Raw genomic sequence first — 23262 nt, 5'->3', positions numbered from 1 at the left:
TTGGTGCTTAAGAAACATTTAATATTGAGGACAGTTGCTGCTTAATATTTACATTTTAATAAATGTTTCACTTTTTTATGAGCTTTTATTTGAAAGCTCCTTGTGTGAAAAAATTATTTGTATTTTTTTAAAATGTCATGTGCTGTCAGAGTTGGATATTTATATGTCTATGAATTTATGTAAACACTATACATCAGTCGTGCTCGTATTGGCCGCAGACCATTGCTTGTGTGAATGCAAGTCCTGTTCTGGCGTGGTTACTTTTCCAGTAGGGATTCTGTATTCTTTGAGTTTTTTTCCTGTCAGCAACAGCATCAGAGTGCCTGTCAGAGTTGCAGCCCAACTGCTTGCTGGGAGACCCAACTGCACAGGTGAGAGGGAAACAGACAAAACTTGGCTGAATACAAAGATGAAACCCAGAGGGTGTGCATATTTATGTGTGTGTGTGTCTACTCACAACTCCTAGCAGGTTGCTCAAGGCGATGTCTGTGTAGGCTGAAAGCAAGGCTGTGGAGAGAATAAATAATTTAGTTGTAGAAAAATGAAATAACACTACAAAGGATGTGTCCAAGCATTACTCACCACTTGCAATAGATAAGAGATGTGTTCTCCAGCTAAGTATGTAAAACACTCCTACACCCATGCAACCCAGAGCACCATTAAACCCTGAGAGGCCAGAGTACAGAAAGCTGTGCTGCACTGACATAGACAGACCTGCAGAAGGCAACAGAGAGAACTTGAGTCCATGCAGTTATTGACCAAGGGGCTTAGGGTGGTCAAAGCATTGCTAGTGTTAGACTCAAGGCTGATGCAAACTGCCATGAAACACTTCTTTTGACAGGTTTGTTTTGTTTCATGTGCCATTTTGGGTCTGAAATATAGTACAGTAACAGACTGGCATGTTAAAAATAATGTGCAATAGGCTGCGGCAGAGATGACATTTTTGTAGCCCAAACCCAGAAACAAGATATAGTAGTTATTATAGTTATGATATAGCAGGTTATAGTAGTTGTAAGTTATTATAGAATTTCCGTTTCCATTATCCTGAAGTCAATGGGTTTTAGGTTAAATGTCTCAAAAAACCTGAGCTAGTTTGAGGTAGTTTAAGCTGGTCCTTTACTGGCTTAAACTGGTCCTTTGCTGGTTTATGCTGGCCCTTTGTTGGTCCTTTGCTGGTATTAAGCTGGTCGGACCAACTTAAAACCAGCAAAAGGCTGGCATAAACCAGCTTAAACCAGCATCCCAGGTGCAAAACATGTTTTTTTTAGGAGGGAAGGTATGTCGTTTTTTTTCATGTATTATCACATGACATAAAATATCTCAGTAATACACTGCTATTTGAAATCTGTTTGTCCTGATAAAGACATCTATTGCTAACAAATGGCTTAATGGGACAACAGGTTGTCTGGGACAATAAAATCAACTAAATGCACTTTTACTAACTATTCTTACTCGAACCTTGTCTATAACCAATTTAGAATTCTTTTATATTTAGTATATTTATTTAGACATCAAATTCATAAAAAATGATCTGCTCACTTCAGAATATTGTCATGATGAGCAAAACGTGTCACAACAGAATCATAAACTTATTTTCTGCAACTGGAAAAAAAGTCCTTTTGGGAGGGAACGGGGGTGATGCTAACTTCCAGGTTAACCTCCTACAGAAATACTTTGTGTGTGTGCATGTGTGTTTTCAGGTACGTCTAGTCTGCAGTTAGCAAGCTAACAATTTAACTTACTAAATAAAAAAGGTTGACTAAATTTCTGACCAGACATGTATGAAGGGTTTGTCTGGTTAGCTTTATCAGTTAGCATTTCCCGGTAGAGCTGTGGCCTGCTACATTATTATGCAAGCAAAATGACATCTATGGCTTTGGTGAATGGCTAAAACTAGCCACAGAGCGGTCAGTGAGTGAATTTGACAGCATCACACTCTCTGGGTATTTTGTAAAATGACATTTAATTTCTGGGGTGCACAAATGTATGTAGTGGGTTTGAGTTCTTGATTGTAGTTCTGATTCAGACCTGAAGGTGGCAATGTATATTCATTACAGAATATAGTTTCCAGTCTATAGTTGCTTCCCTCTTGTTCCTGTCCTAGCCTTCAGACTTCAATCACCGCCCACCATTCCCTACAGCTTTCTTGTATTGTAGCACATCATCATCTTTCTATCTCTCTTCCTGCATTTTTTTTTTTTTAAATCTATTTGATTAAACTCAAGATCACGGTAACTGATATATATTTGCACGGCTGCATGCTTACATTTGATAATGTTTAAAGTATATGTTTAAGAAATATATATTATATTATACCATGCAATATTCTTTAAAAGTATGCTTTAAGCATTGTTATGGCCCTATTTTAATATGATAAGGTTTTTCTGTCTGGATGCACGTACTGAACAAGCAATTCCGACCCTGAATCTCCCCGGCAGAAGATTAAAATACAAGTACTCTGTCATGCTCACCTTCCCCTCAATTCATCCTCTTTTATTTGTCTGGCTGCCTTCAGAACATGGAATGGTTCAAGATATCTTGCTCTGATTTTATAATTTAACAAATTTAGTCATTGATGATTTTATTTAATTTGGTGTTCATTGTTATAAACATGGATTTTAAATACATATTTAAAGACATTCAGCATATAAAATATACACTATTGTACTAACAGCAAGTTTTTCAGTCAGGACAAATTAAATTAATTAAAAGTGACAGGAAAGACATTTATAATGTTGAAACACATACAGTTCATTTGAGCTTATTATTCATCAAAGAATACAAAAAAAGTTTCCACTCAAAATATTAACCATTGATTTTAAATTGCAAATATATTTCACAGTGTTATTGTTCTTGCTGTATTTTTGCACAAATAAATGCAGCCTTGGTTAGCATAAGAGAATTCTTACATTCCCAAACTTATCAACAGTAGTTTACATAAAATAAACATGATAATAAAATGTGTTTATTTCTTTTTTTCACCAATGTTTTGGCAACTTATGAATGCAGGGAAAATGAGCTCCAGTGCAAAACGTTCTGGCAGGGCATCCTTCTGACTGCGCTTGTGGGACTCTTTATGTTTCATTGTTTTATAGTGAAAGACTCCCAACAAAAGAACTGCCAATAAAAAAGTTCTGAGATGAAAACTAGCATGAGCAGCAGCAGGAAGGACGCACCCAGAATTTTCTTTCTCGTCTGAACTGCAATGTCACCCAGAAGGCTCATAGCGTCTGTTCACACTCAGAAATTTGTTTCTTTTTTTTTTTTTTTTTTATAAACAAATGTTTTTTTTGCGTCACATGAATCATTATGCATGGTTGTACATTTTCACACAAGGAGCTTGTTGACAGGTTTACAGATTTCAAGCTGTTACAAACTGGTAAACATCCGTAGACGACATACTAATTATAAAACAGGCTGTGTTGTGTGGAAAATTTCTATTTCTACTGTTTCATGATCAGTGTGTCACTGAAATAGTTTAAGATTTGAAGAACAGATTTAAAAGATTCCTTCTCAAGCAGACAAACACTCGCACGTTTGTTGTGAGGACACTGCATAGACTTCCATTGGTTTTCTAGCAGGTGAATGATATTTTCTATCCCCTAACCCGACCCCTACCCCTATCCCCTAAAAAGCCTTTTTGTCTAGTAAGGACCTGTCAAATGTCCTCACTAGTGGGTTGTCATGATCTTTCACTATATAAGTGAGGACATTTCAGCTAAACCAGTACACACACACACAATCTTGAAGGCAGAAGGGAGTCATGTGTTAATTTCCAATGCGAATGCTGTGAATCACAAGCCATGCAATATTTATTTCTTGTGTTTCCATAACTCATCTCTTATCTGGTTATATAACGCTTACAATACGCTGATATATGCAATTCTAGAACCTAAATTCAGCATCTGTGACCCAGAATGGGTGCATTATATTCTTAGTTTCAATATTACCATGGTGACAGGCTCCTCTTTGTGCATTTGTGTGTGCGGGATCATCAGTTGTGAACTTCAGTGGGTTTATACTATGAGTCATGTAGAGAGGACAGCATGAACAGCCCGTCTGTTAAACACCAGATCTCATTATCGGTGGACCACAATTCATGCTGTGGGACAGGATTAGGAGTCCCTATTCAGTTTCGATTTACTGAAATCACTAGACAAACAAACATATAAACCACTTTTAGATCTTTTGCACTTTCCTCTGACGCTTCCTACAATTAAACTAAACCTCTGAACTTATTGGTCCGATTTTAGTTCAATTAGGACATTCAAGTCACTTTTATAAACATGCTTAAAAAAACATTACTGGTGTGCATTTTAAGATAAAACAAAGGCACTTATATATTTTATGATGAGTCAGTGCAAGTTTATTTCAGTTGAAACAGCTCAGACTGACATTTTAGGGAATGTGTTTGGTGTGGAAGGTCTTGAAAATTAAGAGTTAATTTGTTGTATAAAGACTGATTTATGCCTGCACCTGGAATAAGTGTATAAAACAGATTTTATATTTTGTCCAGAGAGTAATGCTTAACCTCAGAAAAGGTGGAAAAGGTAATAATTTCACATATATATTTTTTACCATGAGAAATTTTTACCATTTCATTCAACTGATATAGATTTAGCTATTTACTATTTAAAAAAAAACATTATACAATTAAAAACATTTTGGGTAATGATTTATTACCCAAAATCTATTTCTTTTAAGTTGAGCTATTTAAAAAAATAATTACTTTTTCAATGACTTTAAAAAATATAGATGTGAATCATTATCATATTTTTTTTTAATTGGATGAACATTTTTTCAGTGTAGATTAGATTTAAATTAGATGTTTCTTTTATGTATGGTACAAAAGGAAGTCACAACACACCACATCATTTTCTCTAACAGCTGAAAGTTTGATCAGATAGGTTCACAAGCATCATACTCTTTGAAGCAAGGGAGTTAAAATTTTTGGTCTAATTATGAATGAAGAATCAGAACCTTTTCATCAGGTCCGTTTCTGCCTGTCATTTCTCACATTTCACTCGATTTTTTCAGAAGTCATCTGTTTTTACAGTTTTTATTAGTATAATAAGGCAAACAGGTTTGGCTTGTCCCAGAAAATGTGACTTTAATATATAATTCTTGTGTTTATTAAATCAAAATGTAAGCTTTATTTAGAGCCAAATTCTGGTAAGACAGTTTACAAAATGATGAACCTCTTATAAATGTATTGGACAGCTATATATATTACTAAATAATAATTAGTTTTTAGTTAATAAGGTTGACGATCATATCAGGAAATGATGTACCTGTACAATAGCTTGATTGTAACTGTGAAGAACTCTAAAAGTACAATCTTGTAAAGAGTGTCTATTTCTCTGTAGGCTTCTGTCTGGTAAAATACAGATGTAATTTCATACTATAGTAAGAGAGAAATTCTACACCAGGGATAGAGGAGTGAACCATTAATCAATAAAAAAGAGGAGAATGGGATGGCGAGATGAGTGCAGGGATAAGAGTGGTATTGATTGGCTAGTGAGGATGTGTAGTGTGTGTGTGTGTGTGTGTGTGTGTGAGGGTCTGTCTTCAGACAACCGGCCTTTGGAAATCTTACAATCAGGGCGGGATCATAGTTCCCGCAAGTCTCACTCTCCTGCCCCACCCCCCACTGCTCATATATTACAACTTTTAAACAATAATGTTTTTCTTTTAATAGAGGACGTTTTTTTAAAAACCATTTCATGGGTTTAGAGTTAGCCAACAGGATGCAGAATTTGAAAGAAGGCAGAAATCAGGTCAACTAAAATGTAAAGAATTTCAGCAGTGCTTTAAATACAGAGAGGCAAACTTTGAATGTGAGAGAGATGTGAGGTGTTTGCGCTATTCTCTACTTTTTTTTGTCTCTTAAGCTCACTAAGGCTTAAACAATTTGATCAAAAATACAGTAAAAACAGAAATATTGCAAAATGCTATACAAATTTAAATACATGTTTGGTATATTTTTGTATGTCATTTATTCCTATGAATCAATTGGAAATAGTTTAGATAAATAGGTGCAAATAGTTGAGCTGCTTAATATGTTTTGGAAAAAAAATACATTTTTATTTGTTTTATAAATAGAATGTTAGAGAACAGCATTTATTTGTGACAGAAATACACAATCAACATTTTATCAGAACCTGAAACCAAAATGCATTTTTTTCTTAGGAAAACTTTGATTAATTTTTTTAGCGACTTCAAATGCTGACTAGAATGGCTTCTGCATTGAGTAACATAATAAATGTCTTTGGATCTAATTAAAGTATCCTTGCTGAATGAAATGATTCATTTCAGTAAAAAAAATACTGATTCCAGCCTTGAACAGAAATGACTTTTGAGGCCCCTGACAGTCTGAAGCACTGGCCCCATCGGCCCCATCCATAATCCAGCACCGCTTTCTCTCCTTCTCTCCATCTGTCTCCTACAGTTCAAACCTTCTAGCAATCTGAGCCCTTTCCAAATTAAATTTAAATGCTCTGCTGACACACAGGCAGACACAAGGAAAAAGCCAGAAAAGGGATATTTTCTTTCTAAAATCAAACCCCCTCACTACTACAGGGACGAACAGACGGCTGTCTCACAAACACGGATATACCGCAGAGTCCCCGATAAGCCCAGAGACTCTTCGCTGCTCCTTTATGGAATATTACATGAGAGCTTTGAAGTTTGTGAGTGTGAATCACCCTGCAGGGGATGAGATGAAACAGTGTGTATTATGTGTGTGGGTGTTGTGCTGGGGACGAGGTATCTTACATCAGTCTCTTCTACCTACTCTCTTCACACACACACACACAGTCTACCCAACCTCTGTAGTATCTTTGTGTCTGCGATGACTCATATGTCTCCGTAAGGCTGTGTATATAAAATATAAAGCAGAAAGTCTGTGTATCTGAGAGAGAGAATGAGTGATAGGGTAAAAAAACACCTTCCATGGTTTTTAGGTGGCAAACGCAACACTGAAACTGGCTAGTTGTCAAACGGCAGGCGTAAGTCATTATCTACTGCATAGTGGGCATTTGAGGAAATCTGTTTGCAGGCTGCTTCAGCTGAGTAAAGCTACAAAGCCAGACTACTCAGCAAAGAGCCCTAGAGAACCCAAGATTTACCCAAAATGTTTGATTTGTTCCGTTCGTCCGTGTATCTCTGTCCCACATCCTTCTAAACCACCATGCAATTTACTATATATTGCTAAGAGGTGTCGCTTTCATAGTCCTAAAGCATTCTCATCTAATGTTTAAGTAACAATTTTGAAAAGAAAATTGAAAATCTAAAAAAAAAAAAAAGTCTGCATGTAGAAACCGTATAGAGCTTTAAAATGAATGTGAATGCCATTATTCAGATAACATGTTTTGGATGTTTGCTTCATATTGAGACCACTTGTTTGGTCTCCATTGAGTCATTATTTTTGCAAAACACTGTTCTGCTGATATTTGCTTACAATTTCTGACTCACCTGCCATCGTGCTAATGCCAGAGCCCAGAAGAGCGTAGACAGCCAGAATGGGTGAGAAGAGGAAAACAGCAGTCAGGATGAGCAGAGACGGGCCTACAGTCTCACAAGCAAAGATCTGCCCTACGCCCAACACCACCCCCTGCAGGAGCTGATGGGAACAGCACACACATCTCTAGATGTAGTGTCTTCATATTGCATATGAATGCAGATTACTGTAAATTTATATTACAATTTAAAAAGCTGGATTTAATAAAGAATACATTTTATTTAAATAAAAAAGTAAAACAACATTTTTGATAAATAAAAAGTTAAAGAATTGCAACCAAAATAATTTTGACATTCTAAAAGTAATTTGATTAAGGTCACTCAAGGTCACTGCACACTGAATTTTCTCTCATTAAAAAATAAATATGACCCATCGTGTCACGTATAGCCTACACGCTGCCTCCAAAACTTTTTTTTTGTCATAAAAAATTGGATCAGGTTAGATTTTCTGTGTTTTAGCATCAGTAACAAGCATTTACATAGGAAAGTATGACAGGAAAGAAAATTAAAAAACACATAAGAGAATTTCGTCCTCAGTGTGCAATGGCCTTTAAAAATGTATGATTTAAGAAATCATACTCTGCCCAATTTTTTTATATTATCTCAAAGAAACGAACGACATATCCAACGGTATAGCCATTATTTGAATTATCTTAAATTATTAGCATATAGATCAAAATCTTGCACATTTAGGCTACTGATATTATACCGAAGTTATTCCTGTCACAATGTTGTGCATGAGTCATTTGCTGACTTGAGCTTGATATAATATGAACTAATTTTAAAAGCCAATTTTAATGGGCTTTTAACACGGCGTCTTCCACACTGAATATTCATGACAGCGAGTGATAAAAACAGATGCAAAATAAATCTCAAAATTCTTCTCCACTCCTTCTGTCAGCTCTATGCACTCATCATTAATGGATCAAGCTGTTTCCATGGAGACTTGATAAAAGCACAGATACTATTTAGTGCAAAAAGTTTAAAGGCTATAAACAGCCCATAATAGTCAGGTGCTGTAGTATGTCAAAGAAGGCAGATCAGCCCAATGCACCATAATGTCATTCAACAGACCAGAGTAATGCAATAAATACGATCATCATCATCATAACATAGAGCATCTAAACACACACACGTCTCAGGAGAGATGCGAAATGGAAGGATGATGAAGATAGATGGAGGAAGCAATAGACCACTGTGTGTACAGATAAAGGAAGAGGCAAAACAGGAAGATGGCAAATAAAAAGACAGAGCTATGGCAAAGCAAGGGAGGACAGTATGACAAGAGAATTAGAAGCAGAGCAAGAGAGACAATATAATCAAATCTAATCAATAAGATGACAGGATAGATTTTGTAATAGCAATAATGGCTATAATTTGGGTTGCATTTTATATCACCATTTGTTTCATCCACTCACCTGTGGAACATGGAGTTGGGTGTGGTTGGTGCTGTCTGGGGCCCCTGGTGGATGAGAAGGATGGCTTGGAAAATAGGGGTTGGAAACGCCAGTACAGGCTAGATACAGCACGATGACTGTGTTAAAGGGGAAGACACTCACTGGTAAATCCCAGTGGTTCAGAATTGGAGCCAAACTGCTGGAAAGAAAAGTCCTGAGACAGGAGAGAAAAGGTATGTTCGGCTTTGCAATGGTGAGCCCATGTTTGTGTTTCATCCTGTGAATGTGACAGAAGAGAACAGAATAATGTGTTTCGTGTCAGTGATTTGTGTATCTTACGTTGCAGCTCCTCCGAGACACACAGGCATCAGGAGCCACCAGTACCAGTCTCCAGCGGAGCTGAACACTCCCATCAGCAGAGCCACCAGCATCCCATTAAAACCATGAATGCCACTGGATACCTCCTCACTGCAGGTTAGGATCACATGTCAGATTGGAATCAGTACACGCATCTCTTCTAGACTTCTGCCGTGTGCATAGATAATTTGTGTTTTTCAACACGCTCTGGAAATTTTTAAATGCAGCCTTAGATGCAGAAACAGCTTTGTGTGTTTTCTGTGTGCATGACACTGTTTTCTTTGTGCGTCTGTATGTGTGTGTGTGTGTGTGTGTGTGTGTGTGCACTAATTAAAACTGCACTAATTAAATTTGATTGCCGCATGAAAGAATCTTTCTATTTAGTGATTCAACAACATACAGTTTGGTCATGTACTGTAATTACTGAACGAATGACTCTTCCAATAAATATTCTTTAAGTTTATTTTATTAAGTATACTCAAGTATATTTTTCAAGTATACTTTATGTAAGTATACACATATCAGTGTACTAGTTTACTTGTAAGTGTACAATTTCAGTACTCCTTTGGACTAAGCTGGCTCACTTTCTATTATATAACAGTAGCATTTTTCATACAAAATACGAAGTACATGCAAGTATAAAACCACAACCAAATTGACTTGAACCCTAACTTGTATTGCTTTAGAGGTGTAATATATTTATTCTTTGTTTGTTATATCTGCTTTGTTAAAATCATCTCATCATGTTTTCAGGCCATTGTCTGTCTAGACCGGAGCTCTAAAAGCAGCGTGTGCCTCTAAGATTTGTTTTTGTAGGTTCGCACCTGTTTATTCTTTTCATTTTTTTGTGTTTTGTTCATACTGTTGTACATAATACACAATATGTTCGTTTTTGTTATAAGCATGTTTTTTGTGTATGCTTGGATGCCTGAGTATGCTTTCATTTGCGCGTGCATATGTAATGTTGTGCATGTGTGGGGGAGAAAGTCCTCACCAGTCCAGTCCCAGGATTATAGCTGTGAAGGTGGAGGCCAAAAGGCCAAGCATCCCCAGCAGAGCCTGCCAGGGGCTCTCCAGCAGCAGCGCTGCCAAAATCAGAGCTCCACTCAGGGGGTTGTTTAGCAGAATCACACGTGAGATCCCACGCAAACAGCCCTCAGCCAGCTGCAGCGGGAACAACTGATCTGGGAGACAATAGAGGATTCACCAAAAATGAATATTCTGTCATCATTTTTTGTGGTTTTAAAACCTATTTAATTTTCTTTCTTTTGCAGGATGCAAAATATGGTTAGTACGTGCTAATAGCAGATATTGATGCTCTCCTCACAGAGAACGTGGATATGAGCAGTGCTGGGTAGTGACTAATTACAAGTTATATGCAGTCAGTAGTGTTTGTAAATTAGAGTATTACAGTTTACAATGTTCATAATCAATTACATTTTTTTATGGATTACATGATGTATTATATTATAATACATATTATTCACACAATGGCAGTATATTATTCATCATTTATTGACCTGAATGTTCTGTATTGTAGTGTAGTGATCTCTTACCCTGCATGTGGGTATGTAATTGTAGCATTTCTCCGGTGCAGTACAGCAGGGCACTGACGAAACGCTGTTTTAAGCCTTCGGGCTGCTGTGGTGTGTTTTTTTCCAAAATCAACATGTTGCCAATCGAAACCATGCAGCCACTGGAGAATTTCAGTGTGATCTCTGACAAATCCAGACTTCCACTTTCCTATACACTGTCCTCTCTCCTTTTTCCTCACTCTCTCCCCAGTCTTTTTCTTCCTGACATTCTGCGTTCTGTGCTCTCTCACTTCCCTTGTTCTCTTTTTAACATGTGAAGGTTAATATTATATCTTATTTAACTCATGTATTGTAACACATTTTCCCTGACTAGGCAGAGACGATCAAAGTTCAGTTGTAGCATCTTCTGTATTTCTCAGAATCATCCATGTTTCTGTTACTCTTGTGTTTTGTACATTAGTTATAAGATTTGGTCTGTATTGCAAGCAACCGCAGCACAAAACAGCATATTGGTGTTTCTGCCTTCATTTATTTTCATTTTTCACTTTATTTCAAATCAGTCTCCTGGAAAGTCCCATGTTTTAAGATTTAAAAACTAATGATGTAATACACAACCCAGCCCCTATTTAAAAATGAATAGACATGAAAAAGTAAAACAACAGGAACGAAACTTCATTCATGTTTTTGTATTCTGTGCCAACTTGTGAACTCAGACTGCACCTGCAGTTTCATTATGTAATCAGTAGTCAATGCTGAAAGAGGGGCCCACAGTTCAGTGTCTTTGGCACAGCGGTTACATAATAAGAGAGTGTTGCTGGAACAAAAGAGGTTTACTTTTCAACTTACAAGGGGGTCAGTGAGTAAGCAGTTTGTAGTCTAAGTGAGTCTGTCAACAAATGATGTAAACTTGTTTCTGTTTAGCTCTAGAAGGAGGCAGAGACAGACAGACAGACAGACAGACAGACAGACAGGCAGATAGATAGATAGATAGATAGATAGATAGATAGATAGATAGATAGATAGATAGATAGATAGATAGATAGATAGATAGATAGATAGATAGATAGACAGTCTGTCTGAACGACCAAAAGAAAACAAACTACTTTGCATGAAAACAACAGGCCTGTGTAAGCTTTCATTTCTCTATATGTCACATAAAAGAAGCAGATGTGTTGGTATGTGCAGAGTTTATCTTTCTTAACTGTTCACATTTTAAACTCATTTTTTTCCAATCATCTTTTTTTTCATTAAGTGCATCTGTATATGTGTGTGGGTTGAGGCAGCCGAAGCAAACACACCCTTCCATTGATTGATAGTCACCCTGACTCAAAGTCTCTGAGGTTCTGACTGATGAAGAGATTGATTGTGGGAGGCAGAGAGAAATCAGAGCATGGTACGTTGAGTAGAAACTGCTAGAGAAAACAAAGCAGTAAATGTGAACTTGTTTTGACTTTAGTGTGCACTTTGCACATGCTAATGGCTTAATATTTATAACAGATTTTATGTCTATGTTCGGGTGTGTGTGTGTGAGGTCTTTGTGAGTGCCACATGAGGCATTGTGATCTTGCGATCTGAGTGACATTCTCCTTGCGTGGACAGAACTGGTCGATGTTCGCTCATTTATAATGTCACACACACACACACACACACACACACACACACACACACACACACACACACACACACACACACACACACACACACACAGAGGCTCTAATTAAGTATGCACCAACTGTCTGGCCAGTTGTAGATCGTTAGCCCTGCATGTGCTGAAGTCAGAACGCAATTATCTGGCTGTGTAGAGCTGTGGCCTCGTGATCTGTGCTCCAATTCACCCCACCCACAGAGCTCCGATCTGGGTAAAGCTGCCATGGAAGGCCTCTGGTGAAGCTGTATGTGGTATTTTTTGAGTTCATCCAATTCATTAGCCTCAAACATGTATTACTCACATTCTTCTGTTAAACACAAAATATATATATTCTGTATATTGTTTTTATGCCATTCAATAGAAATCAACGCTGTTTATAGTTATTTTAGACCCCCTTGACTTTCATTTGTGCTCTGCAGAAGAAAAAGAAGTTATTCGGATTTGCAACAACATGAGAGTGAGTAAATGATTACAGAATATTAATCTTTGGGTGGTCTATTCTATTAATTGCATTGCTTCTAATTAATTTACTTTAATATCACAATATTTTAAGAATACATTTCACAAGCATGTATACAAATAAAATATAACAAAGAAATGTAACTTTAAGATTTATTTTGGTAGTCCACTTTTAGACATTCTACTAATAGTAAGTAACTTTGGAACTGCATGTCAACTAGCAGTCATTCGTGTATTAGTAGACTGTTTGGTTAATATTTTCCAAAACTTTATTTTGATGGGCCCACAACATACAACATACTGACTATAAGAACTTTGCAAGCATATGGCAACTTATTGTAACCCTAAACCTACCCTAAGAATCTCTGAGAGTTAACTCGCAAAGAATTGGATTTCCAAACTTGATTCATGCAGTGATTTGCTTTAGCTTTGTGTGCTTTAGATTTCATTATGAAGAGAAGCACACTGATATATTATACATCTCTTTATGTCATATATATATATATATATATATATATATATATATATATATATATATATATATATATATATATATATATATATATATATATGACATATGTAAGATGTATTGTGCATTCCTTTCTGTGTGCTTGTGTGTAGAGAAATGTAGGTGGTGTTGTGGTGAGTTAAAACACTAAGCAGTTGCTTTGTTTTACTGGACTGCTGATTTTTAGCATATACATGCACACACACACACACACACACACATGCACACACTATTCCTCAATGTCATTGACTGAATAAGCAGCAAGCCTCAAAGGTTACACTGACAAATCCAGACGAATGACATTGAGAGCTGAAAAAGTCTGCTTCTGTTTCATGGAAATGGCTAAGCAAATGTTCTTTCACATTGTGTGCTTCTCTGAGACCCTTTTTATTATTTTTTCCAGGAATCAATGTGCTTGTCACATGTACCTGTACTCGACTTATATAATCCTACGCTATAGGTTATACATATATCCTATAAAATCTAGTATTAAATTTTTCTATGATGTACTTGCAGTTTGATATTCAACAACACAAGTTTAATTGTTGTCTTTTTTTTTTATGTACTATATTGAATTTTACCCTAAAGTTTTAATATGGGAGTCTGATTGTAGACCAGTTTTGTGATTCATTTGAATGGCTATTTAGCTCCACAACCAGTCTTTGTGTCCTTTTAAAGGTCAGTCCTGCTAGAACCACCAAGCACAAATTAGGTTCCATAAAGTACAAGGAGGAGATAAAGGATAGAGGTTGGGCTGGCCGATTAGATCTGAGGCTGATCGATAGAGGATATATGATCTGGTTCAGTTTTCAGCAGCAGAGAGAGACTAATGTTTGCAAAGAGAGAAAGATAGCCTGAATGTGTGTGTGTGTGTGTGTGTGTGTGTGTGTGTGTGTGTGTGTGTGTATGAGAGAGAGAGTGTAGTTTAAAGAATGTATGCCACAGCTACTGAGCTGACTAATGGCTGTTCATAGCAAGTCTTCAGATGACCACAGGGAATAGATGGGTTTAGGAGTAGAGAGCGGAAATGAGATATGGATATGGATAGAAAGAGAGTGAGATGGTGTGAGAGGGCATAAATTGTTCAAGAGTCCTTTTACCACAAGAGAAAACTGAGAAAACAGTTTAAACCCTGCTGAACTTTCCTGTCCTCCCCCAATCTCTCTTCATCTTCTTCTTTATCTATTTTTCTTCACAAGGAAATGAAGACAGCTTCTCTTAGTTTTTACTTAGACGACACATCCCTGGGCTGACGGCAATAGATTCACTGGTCATTTGATGCATATTGCACACAAAACTGACAAGTTTAAATTGAATTTGTTGACTGCTGTGGAGCTTCAGGGAATCAGAGAGCACAGGCTGGTGTAGTGGAATCATGGAATCATCACAATGTCCCTAAATATAAAACATTTAAAACACATGAAAACATTTTTCTGTTTAGCAGGCAGTTCTTGGGCAGAATAAAGTATTAGGCTATAAATGCTATAACACTCAAAACCTTCGCACTCTGAGGCGCTCTCTTAACAGTGTTTTTAGTGAAAGAGATTCATAGTTTTCATTTGTTTAAATGTGTAACAAGACCTCTACAAAATGGTGGACAGCTTACATCTCGTGGCCCATAGATAGGCCCATATATATATAACATGTACTACGCCCACGCACAATGTCACTGTTTTCATGTAAACTATAATGGTGCCATTTTCAAAAACGTGCACTTTGAAAGTTATTTTCTAATATATGCGTTTTCAGTCCCCAAAAAGCCTTTGTTGTGTATTATTTAATGGAAATGATGTTCTGTAAATGGCCCCTCAGTTACATTGGAAATTTAATTGGTTTTAATGTAAACTGTAATAGTGTCTACTATGTGAGGGATTCTATTGGTGGAAAAATACCCAAAACACACTACAAAAAAAAAGAAAAGCTAATGGGGCATAATGATATTTTAATGAAAAACATTTGAATTTTTATGATGGCATATATATTTTTTTAGCAAGAGCTCTCAGCCCTTCATCAGTTTGGGGTAAGCCACAAGGGACTGCCATTCTCTGTGGTCGGAATGTCCTTCAACTCCTTGACCCTGAGGCTCCTCCTTGGCTCCTAACTCCTTCGCCTCCACCGTCTCCTGTCGATCCTCCAGCTCCACCGGGTTCCCTTGTCCCTCTGGCTCTGCCAGGATCGACCATCCTGCTCCTCGAGGCTCCACTCCTCTGGTTGTGCCTCATCGCTTCTCATTGGACTCTGGATCTCCGCTTCTGTCTCAGTCATCAGAGTGCTGTGATCCACCCTGGGCCCCTGGATCCTCAGTATCCCCCTTGCTTGCTTGCTCTCTGTCTTTGTCTCAGGCTCCTCCTCTATCTCCATGGCTCCTCTCTCCGTCGGCTCCTCCATGGGCCATCATCATGGCTGTGGCCTGGGTCCAGCTGGACTCCTCCTGCTCTAGGCCCCTTCTGTTTCTCCCCTGGCTCATCCCTTTCTTCATCACCACTGGTGGACTGTGTTGTTGGTCCCCTTCTGTGTGTCTGTCCTCCTCTGTAGCTCCAACCCACCCCTCTCTGTTGGATGTGTGAGGTGCAAGGACACACCTTCTGGGAGGAGGTAGTAATGTTAGACTTGTGTTCTCCTTGCCCTGTGTTGTGATCCCCACGTCTTCCTGTTCCTGAGTTTGCACTGTATCCCATTGGATTATATTAAAAACCGTTGCAGGTTATTCAATGTTTTCTCGTTCCTAAGCAACAGCAAAGTGTGACAACATGAGAGTGAGTTTAATTTTTGGGTGAACTATTCCTTTAAGATTTATAGCTTGACTACAGGAAAAACTGACTCATCTGGTTTAGTAAATCAATTCCCAACCAAAATCAAATGATAAAAAAAGAATGTTAAAACATTTTCATTTGTTTAGCAATGTTGTTTCTTAAATGTACTAAAATAATCAGTGATATAACTGTCAAGGAACCAAATCCAGGATTGGATTCATTCTCTATAGTCCCAACTCTCAGATCAGTTACAAAACACATGGCAGATCGTGCAGCCTGGGGTTTAGAGTGTTTATGTGAATGGAGAAGAAGCAAATAATCCCTGGGTGAGTCTTGTTGATTTGCCCTCTCTCTTTCTCTGTGTCTCTATCTGTGCTTTCCTCTGCATCTGCCTGGTATTTAAATCACACACTATCATTATCGCAAGACTTATTTAACATTTTATGTGTGTGTGTCCTGAGCTGTTTGTGTGCTGGTGTGCCATCCATCATGTCTCCCAGCGTTTTGTGGGCGCAGCAACAATTTGTCATGTCACACTCCTGCCAGTTTGATTTTGGCCCGCCAGGCATACTTCTCCCAGTCACGACTGCTCCCTCTTTTTCTCACTCCCTCCCTCCATCCATCCACCCTCCTTCGTTCATTCACCCTCTCTATCTCCATAACAACCAAAGGAGTTTAGCCTTGACAGTGCAGTGGAATGGCGTCTTTTCTGAGCCAGTTTAGTAATTCCTACTCTCATACACACAAACACACTCTCTCTTACTCAAGTGCAATGGCTGTGCTTTGTTTTCACAGAGACTCCCAAGAAAAAGCTTTGTAATTCCTCTCTACTTCTCTGCAGACTATAGATTCCTTTCACATTGCATCTGACACACATACAGAGCTTATGGTGTGGTTTAGATTCCATTTGTGCTGATATGTGCTGAAGTGTTTGATCATTGTGGGATGCGTTCGTCTCTGAAAACTGGGTCAGCATAATTCATACTTCTCCCACTGAGACATAACAGCATGTGTGTGTCTGTGTGCAAGCGGTGTTTGGTCAGGTTTTTGTAACATTTTGAGGATTAAATGTCCCCACAAGGATAGTAAAATCTGAAATCACCTACATAGTCCTCAAGGAACAAATCTTATATGTGATAATATTACAATATACAAAATATACAATAATATGGTATGGTGCAGGAAGGAACGCACGAAGATGGAAGTTCACAATAAACAGTCTTTAATAATCCACAGAGAGGTAATCCGACAGGCAGGGTAGCACACACACACACACACACAACCAGCCATGTTGCATCAACGTGACCGAACTAACCAACACTGAACAGAACGGAACTTAATTACTTCAATAAATTAATGACAGTTTGCCTCCCAGGAAAGGGCAGGAGAGGAAAATATGGAGAAGGTTCAGAAGGAGGCTGGATGACTGGGAGGAGGACAACAGACAGGAAGGAGGAGCCAGAATGAAGGCAGGAGGGACTTGAAGCAGGAGGCATGATTACTGTCTATGGTGGATCCGACAGAGGTAGGAGTCATGAAGGAGGAATGGCTGCCAACTCCAGGAGGCCGACCGACGGTGGCGGAGCAGGTGGAAGAGAAGCCAAAAGGTGGAGAGCCAATGGGCCCAGGTTGAGGCCAAGGATCCGGAGGGCCAATTCGGAGCAGATGGTGCCAGCGACCGGAGACAGGATTTTTAGATTTTTTAATCTCCTCTGGGCCCTTAATCACTTGAGGGTGTTCTTGAGGAGTTGGCACTGGAGCAGGCACTGGAGTATCGGTAGGATGGGACCAGCAGAGAAGAAAGAGAGAGAGAAGGGGCAGGATCAATCTATCAGATCCTTCTCTTGCAGCCCGAGATGCACCTTTAGCCATGGTGCAATGGGTGGAGCTGCACTCTGTGTTCTCGCTGTTTGTAGCTCTCTCCACCGTGATGAGCTCTGTTACCAGCCCTAGCACCTTGTCTGTCATCAGTGGCTCCTGCTCCGAGGTGATCCTCAGCACTGTCGTGCTGAATGGCAATGGTTAGCCGGTTGCATTGGGCTCTGGCTCTCCGTCATTGCAAGGCTCTGGCTTTAGCACCATGCAGTGGGGAGATGGTGGACTGGGCTCTGGGTCCTGAGTGGTGTCATTGTCTGCGATGTCTACGGTCAGCGGTGAATAGGCCAATGCCAAAACCCATTCTATGTAGTTGGCAAGGCTTTTCCGAGGACCATCCACAGACAGCTGGTGTTCAGTCCCTAGCGGTCAAAAGTATATAGGCAGCTGTCCGGGTAGTGCATGTAGTTTGCGAGGAACACACAGTCCTCAACAGAACTCCAGCAGGAGAATGAGGACTGCAGAATTTTTTATGGCAAAAAGTAAAATTAAAATGGACAAAAATGGAAAACAATACACAGGGATACACACAACTTAGTTTTCATTGTCTCTCACTTACACACACTCAAAAACACACACACACACACACACACACACACACACACATAGATGACATAGATGACACATTGTGAGTGAAAATACAAACAAAACAGTCCAGGGTTGTGACTAATAAGTTAAATTATAAAATATATTATTGTTTGAACTAGTTTGGATATCCTCCTTGAAGGGTTCATCAGGTCCTTTCAGTAGCAGTCAGAATTTATATCCACTCTTGTAAGAGTTCGCTAATTAAAGGTGTTATTTTTATATTTCTTTGGGTGTGTGTGTTGGGAGAGAAGAATGAGAGCCCTTTAAAAGGTTCTGTGGTTGTTTAATTGTCATTGCCGTTGAAGGTCATGTAGTTTCAGCGTTATGAGTCAGCATAATGCTTGTCCAGTGGCCCGTCATCTGGACACATTCACCTTTAATTAAGGGCATTCAGGCCAAAAAATGGCAAGTCAGTTTCCCTCAGTTTTCATTTACGTTTTTCCATTTATCTAATTTGTCATTCTGACTGTGTCATTTTTCAGCCAACCCATTTCAACAATTTTAAAAACACTTCAGCTTCCTAAAAAAACAATCCCGGAAAATATAAGGCTATTAAAGAAAATTTGATCACACTTTATTTTAAGGTCCAATTCTTGTCATTAACAAACCATTAACTGTGACTTCAGCCTCAATAAACTCTTAATTTGCTGCTTATTAATAATTAGGTATTTTTTGGTATAGGGTTAGAATATGCAGAATATAGTCATGCAGTAATATGTGCTTTATAAGTACTAATAAACAGCCAATGTATAATAAATAATATGCATGCCAATATGTTGTTAATAGCGAGATTTTTTGGGGGAAAGAATAGTCATTTACTATTGTGTAAATAATTTGTGATTGTGTAAAACATACAACGTAATTTGATTATAAATAATGGAATCTGATTACGTAATCCAGATTACATCATTTACTAATCCAGCTCTATATAATAAAGCTGATACAAATAAACCTCTGCAACTCTCACTAAACCAACCCCCAGCTCTAATGTCTCTCTCTGCTCTCTGGTTCAGACCAGGTGATCTCTCACACTCATTTCTTCTGATCTGAAAGCAGTTTTTCATTTTAGGTAATAATAAATCTGAATGGATGACGCAGGGCCTTGCATTTTAGGTCCTACTCAAATGAATTTCCTGAGCTTGTGATGACAGTCTCTGGGGAGACTCGCCTGTGAATGAGTGTCTTTGTGTTGTGTGTGGAGGTGTTTGGGTATCAAGCCTGTCGAGACAAAAATAGAACATCCAAAACTTGTAGATTTTGCGCATAGACGCAACACAACCAACACGCACATGTGTGTCATCAGTGAGTTTTATTCAATACACTGGTGTGTGTGTATGTATATATGTATGTATGTATTTGTGTGTGTGTGTGTGTGGCCTTAAGCCCATAATCATAGTAGTTCTTTTCTGTGGTTTAATCTTATTTTCACCCATTTAATAATTTATTTCCTTGCCGAGACAGTCATTGGCTGCTCTGAATACCAAGAAGTCATAAAGCCGACCTCACATGCCTCATCTCTTTTGTATATCTCATATCACCCCAATATTTAATCGCCATCCTCCATCAAATGCACAGACTCAGTGTTTTCTCATATTCTTTATCTCTTTCTAATCCCTTCCCTTTAGATTAGATTAGATTAGATTAGATTCAACTTTATTGTCATTACACATGTACAAGTACAAGGTAACGAAATGCAGTTTAGGTCTAACCAGGAGTGCAATAAGCAGCAAGTGCAGGATATAGGTACAAATATAAATATAAATTACAAAGATAAATATGTGATATGTACAAGTTAAATTACAGATGGGAAGGGGGAATTTACAGTGATTATGTGTAAACAATTTACAGATCGTTATGTACATAAGAAAGAGCAGGATATACAGGATATGTATAGACAATTTTACAAGAGTATGTACAGTGGATATGTACATACATTTACAAAGATATATACAGTGGAGTGCAATGAATGTTAACAGTGCATTTTTGTAATTTTGGTTTTTTCTTTGCCTTTATCTCGCTCCTTCTCTTTCATTTCCACATGGGTTTAAGACCACTTCAGTTCCAACTGTTCAGCAGTCAGAAAACCATCCTGTACTACTTGCACTTTGTTTCCTTTCATCTATTTCTTTCATGTTCTCTCTCACTTTTTAGATCCGCACTTCCCAGTTTGATTTAAGCTTTATTGTTAAGACAAATGACAGTGTTTTGTATTGCCAAAGATGTAGCAGCTTAGACAATAACACCCTTGCCTCGTTCACTCGCTCTGTTTCAGCAAGGCAGCAATCCTTCACTTGTCATTTCATGATATACTGCCGCATTTAAAATGCATTTCCATTACATCTGAGAACTATAAAAGATCCCAGTGTGCAAACACACACACACGCACACGCACACCAGTCTGAGCTGATTCACAGCTTGATGCAGCAGCTCCCGCAGGGCTGGACTGGACAGGGTGGGGATGTGTGTCTGACTGCAGGAGGTGCTCTCTAATGTGGACGTGGCTGGTCTTTTCAGATACTAGCTTTGTTGTGAATATTGCATCAATACTTATTCACAGTCATGTCGTTACAAATCGGTGTCCTGTTATTCGCTTTATTATGTCGTTTTAAAGATATATTGTTAAATATATAACTACACTGTTAAAAATAAAGGTGCTTTAAAGGGTCTTCACAATGATGCCGTAGTATAGAAGAACCATTTTTGGTTCCACAAAGAGCCATTCAGTCAAGGGTTCATCTATGGTTCTTTTGTAAAGCAAGAAAGGTTCTCCACGTAACCATTTAGACTATAAAAAGGTTCTTCTATGGGATCATTTGTAAGTACGTGCAGGAGGAGGAATTTGGTGGTGCATTTCACCTCTGCTCTAGCTTGTTTCCTAAGTGAGCTTTTTATAGATTACCTGAAGTTTAAATGCAATTTAGTTTCACTTTGTACAATCAAGTCTAATTCAGTATATCTCTAGTTGGATATCAACATTACTTCTGAACAGTTAACGTGCATTAAAAATTAGTTGTAGCAATTTATTACACTTTATACTTTGATTATTTAAAATAATTGAAAATTATAATAATGAAGAAAAATTTTGCTTCATTGATAAATATTCAGAGGTAAGTTACAATCCAGTCTACTCTTTCTGTCTTCGGTCCCTTTAATTAATTGCATGTTGCACAAAAACCTGCATTTATCATACTTGTGCATGTGTACTCTTATGCTTAATGCATTGCATTAATGACGTAGCAAAATGTGTAAATTCCATACTCTACTGGAATCGGCTGTGAGTTTCTGCCTACTTAGAGCAATTCAGACAATCTCCAGGTTTTTATTTAGATCTAGGTTCTGCCTTAAATAACAGCTATGTATGCAGCAAGAGAATCAGTTTTTCAGGTGTGCAGAAACTGATGATAGAGTCAGAGATTTCTTTTGACATGATATATTTTTTTGTGCAGACAGGTGTGAAGGCAGATCTGTCTGATGGATCAGTGTGTGTGTGTGTGTGTGTGTGTTTGACCATTGCCCAGTATTCTTTATGCTAACCTATGATGTATAACTGGAGCGAAGCCAGATGATGCATCATATTAACTGACGTCAGAACCTCAGTCATCTTATACATCTGCATGCAGGGCACACACGCGCACACACTTTTCACAATTTCTGTCACTTTATGATTTCCCTCTCTCTGCCTGTTCTCACTTTTGACATTTCTCGTCTAGCCTCAGCATGATATTTTCTTGAACTGGCACATGCATACAAACCTCTGTGTAGTGCGTAACCTGGATAATTTTTTTTTTTTAAATGATCAATCTTCAATACATTAAATGCATCTTGTAGATAAATTTACCTGAATTTGATAAACACAGCTGGTTATTTTTTATTGACTGACTTAGCATTTTTGTCACTCTCTCAGAAGGGTTGTGAAACACGTATGAGGTAGTTAAGTATTTATGGTAAGTGTGGGTGCTCACGTTGGTACTAACACATGCTTTTACAAACCTGGAGCAGTGACACAGTGTTGTGCTCAGTGGACTGACGTTGATGGCTAGGAATAGAGCTTTAGCTCATTTTGCCACCAATCGAAGAGAAACAGAACATTCTGGCCCTTCGTAATATTCCAAGCCTTGGCAACCCACCCACAGGTTTTCTGAGGATAGAGTTCTTCCTGATAACACTGCATTTGAATTTAAAGTAAACGTTTATATATATATATATATATAATTTATTATATATGACTAATTTATTACTGTGACACAACTCTAAAATCCTTCTGATATGCTGATTTGGTGCAGGAAACATTTCATCTTATTATCAATGGTTGTGCTTTTTAATATCAATATAAACAGTTTTACAGGATTCTTTGATGTTTAGAAAGTTCAAAAGAACTGCATTTATTTGAAATAGAAATGTTGGGTAACCTTATAAATGTGTCCACTGCTTCTTTTGATCAATTTTATGCATTCATGCTAAATAAAAATTAGCAATAAAACATGACAGATAGTTTCCTGAGGAAATTTTATGGACCTCTTTCTCTCCAATGCTAATCACTAGTATTGATTTGAGAGTGACGTGAAGCTACTGACTCAGACTTCCTGCTCCACCAAATGGAATAAATTCAGATGAACTAAATGAC

The 23262-nt window shown here is 38.0% G+C and overlaps 1 protein-coding gene across 2 annotated transcripts; it reads right to left on the bottom strand.

Annotated features, from left to right (window-relative positions):
* Positions 1-42: 42 nt before the first annotated feature.
* Positions 43-11067, bottom strand: si:dkey-183c6.7 (urea transporter 2). 2 transcript variants are annotated; one of them, XM_043243738.1, is made up of 8 exons: positions 10829-11067; positions 10267-10456; positions 9255-9383; positions 8937-9129; positions 7474-7621; positions 583-714; positions 458-507; positions 43-363 (listed from the first exon to the last, which is right to left on the bottom strand). In XM_043243738.1, exons 1-8 carry the CDS (start codon positions 10959-10961, stop codon positions 187-189), a joined length of 1152 nt encoding a protein of 383 aa, XP_043099673.1. In that variant the 5' UTR covers positions 10962-11067; the 3' UTR covers positions 43-186. The 2 variants fall into 2 exon arrangements, with proteins under 2 accessions (XP_043099673.1, XP_043099674.1); XM_043243739.1 differs by lacking the exon at positions 583-714.
* Between the last annotated feature and the right edge of the window lie 12195 nt (positions 11068-23262).

Source organism: Puntigrus tetrazona, chromosome 7 (assembly GCF_018831695.1).
Source record: "Puntigrus tetrazona isolate hp1 chromosome 7, ASM1883169v1, whole genome shotgun sequence".
Lineage (NCBI taxonomy): Eukaryota > Metazoa > Chordata > Actinopteri > Cypriniformes > Cyprinidae > Puntigrus > Puntigrus tetrazona.
The sequence above is the reverse complement of the archived record's forward strand: the minus strand, read 5'-3'. Positions and strand labels throughout refer to the sequence as shown.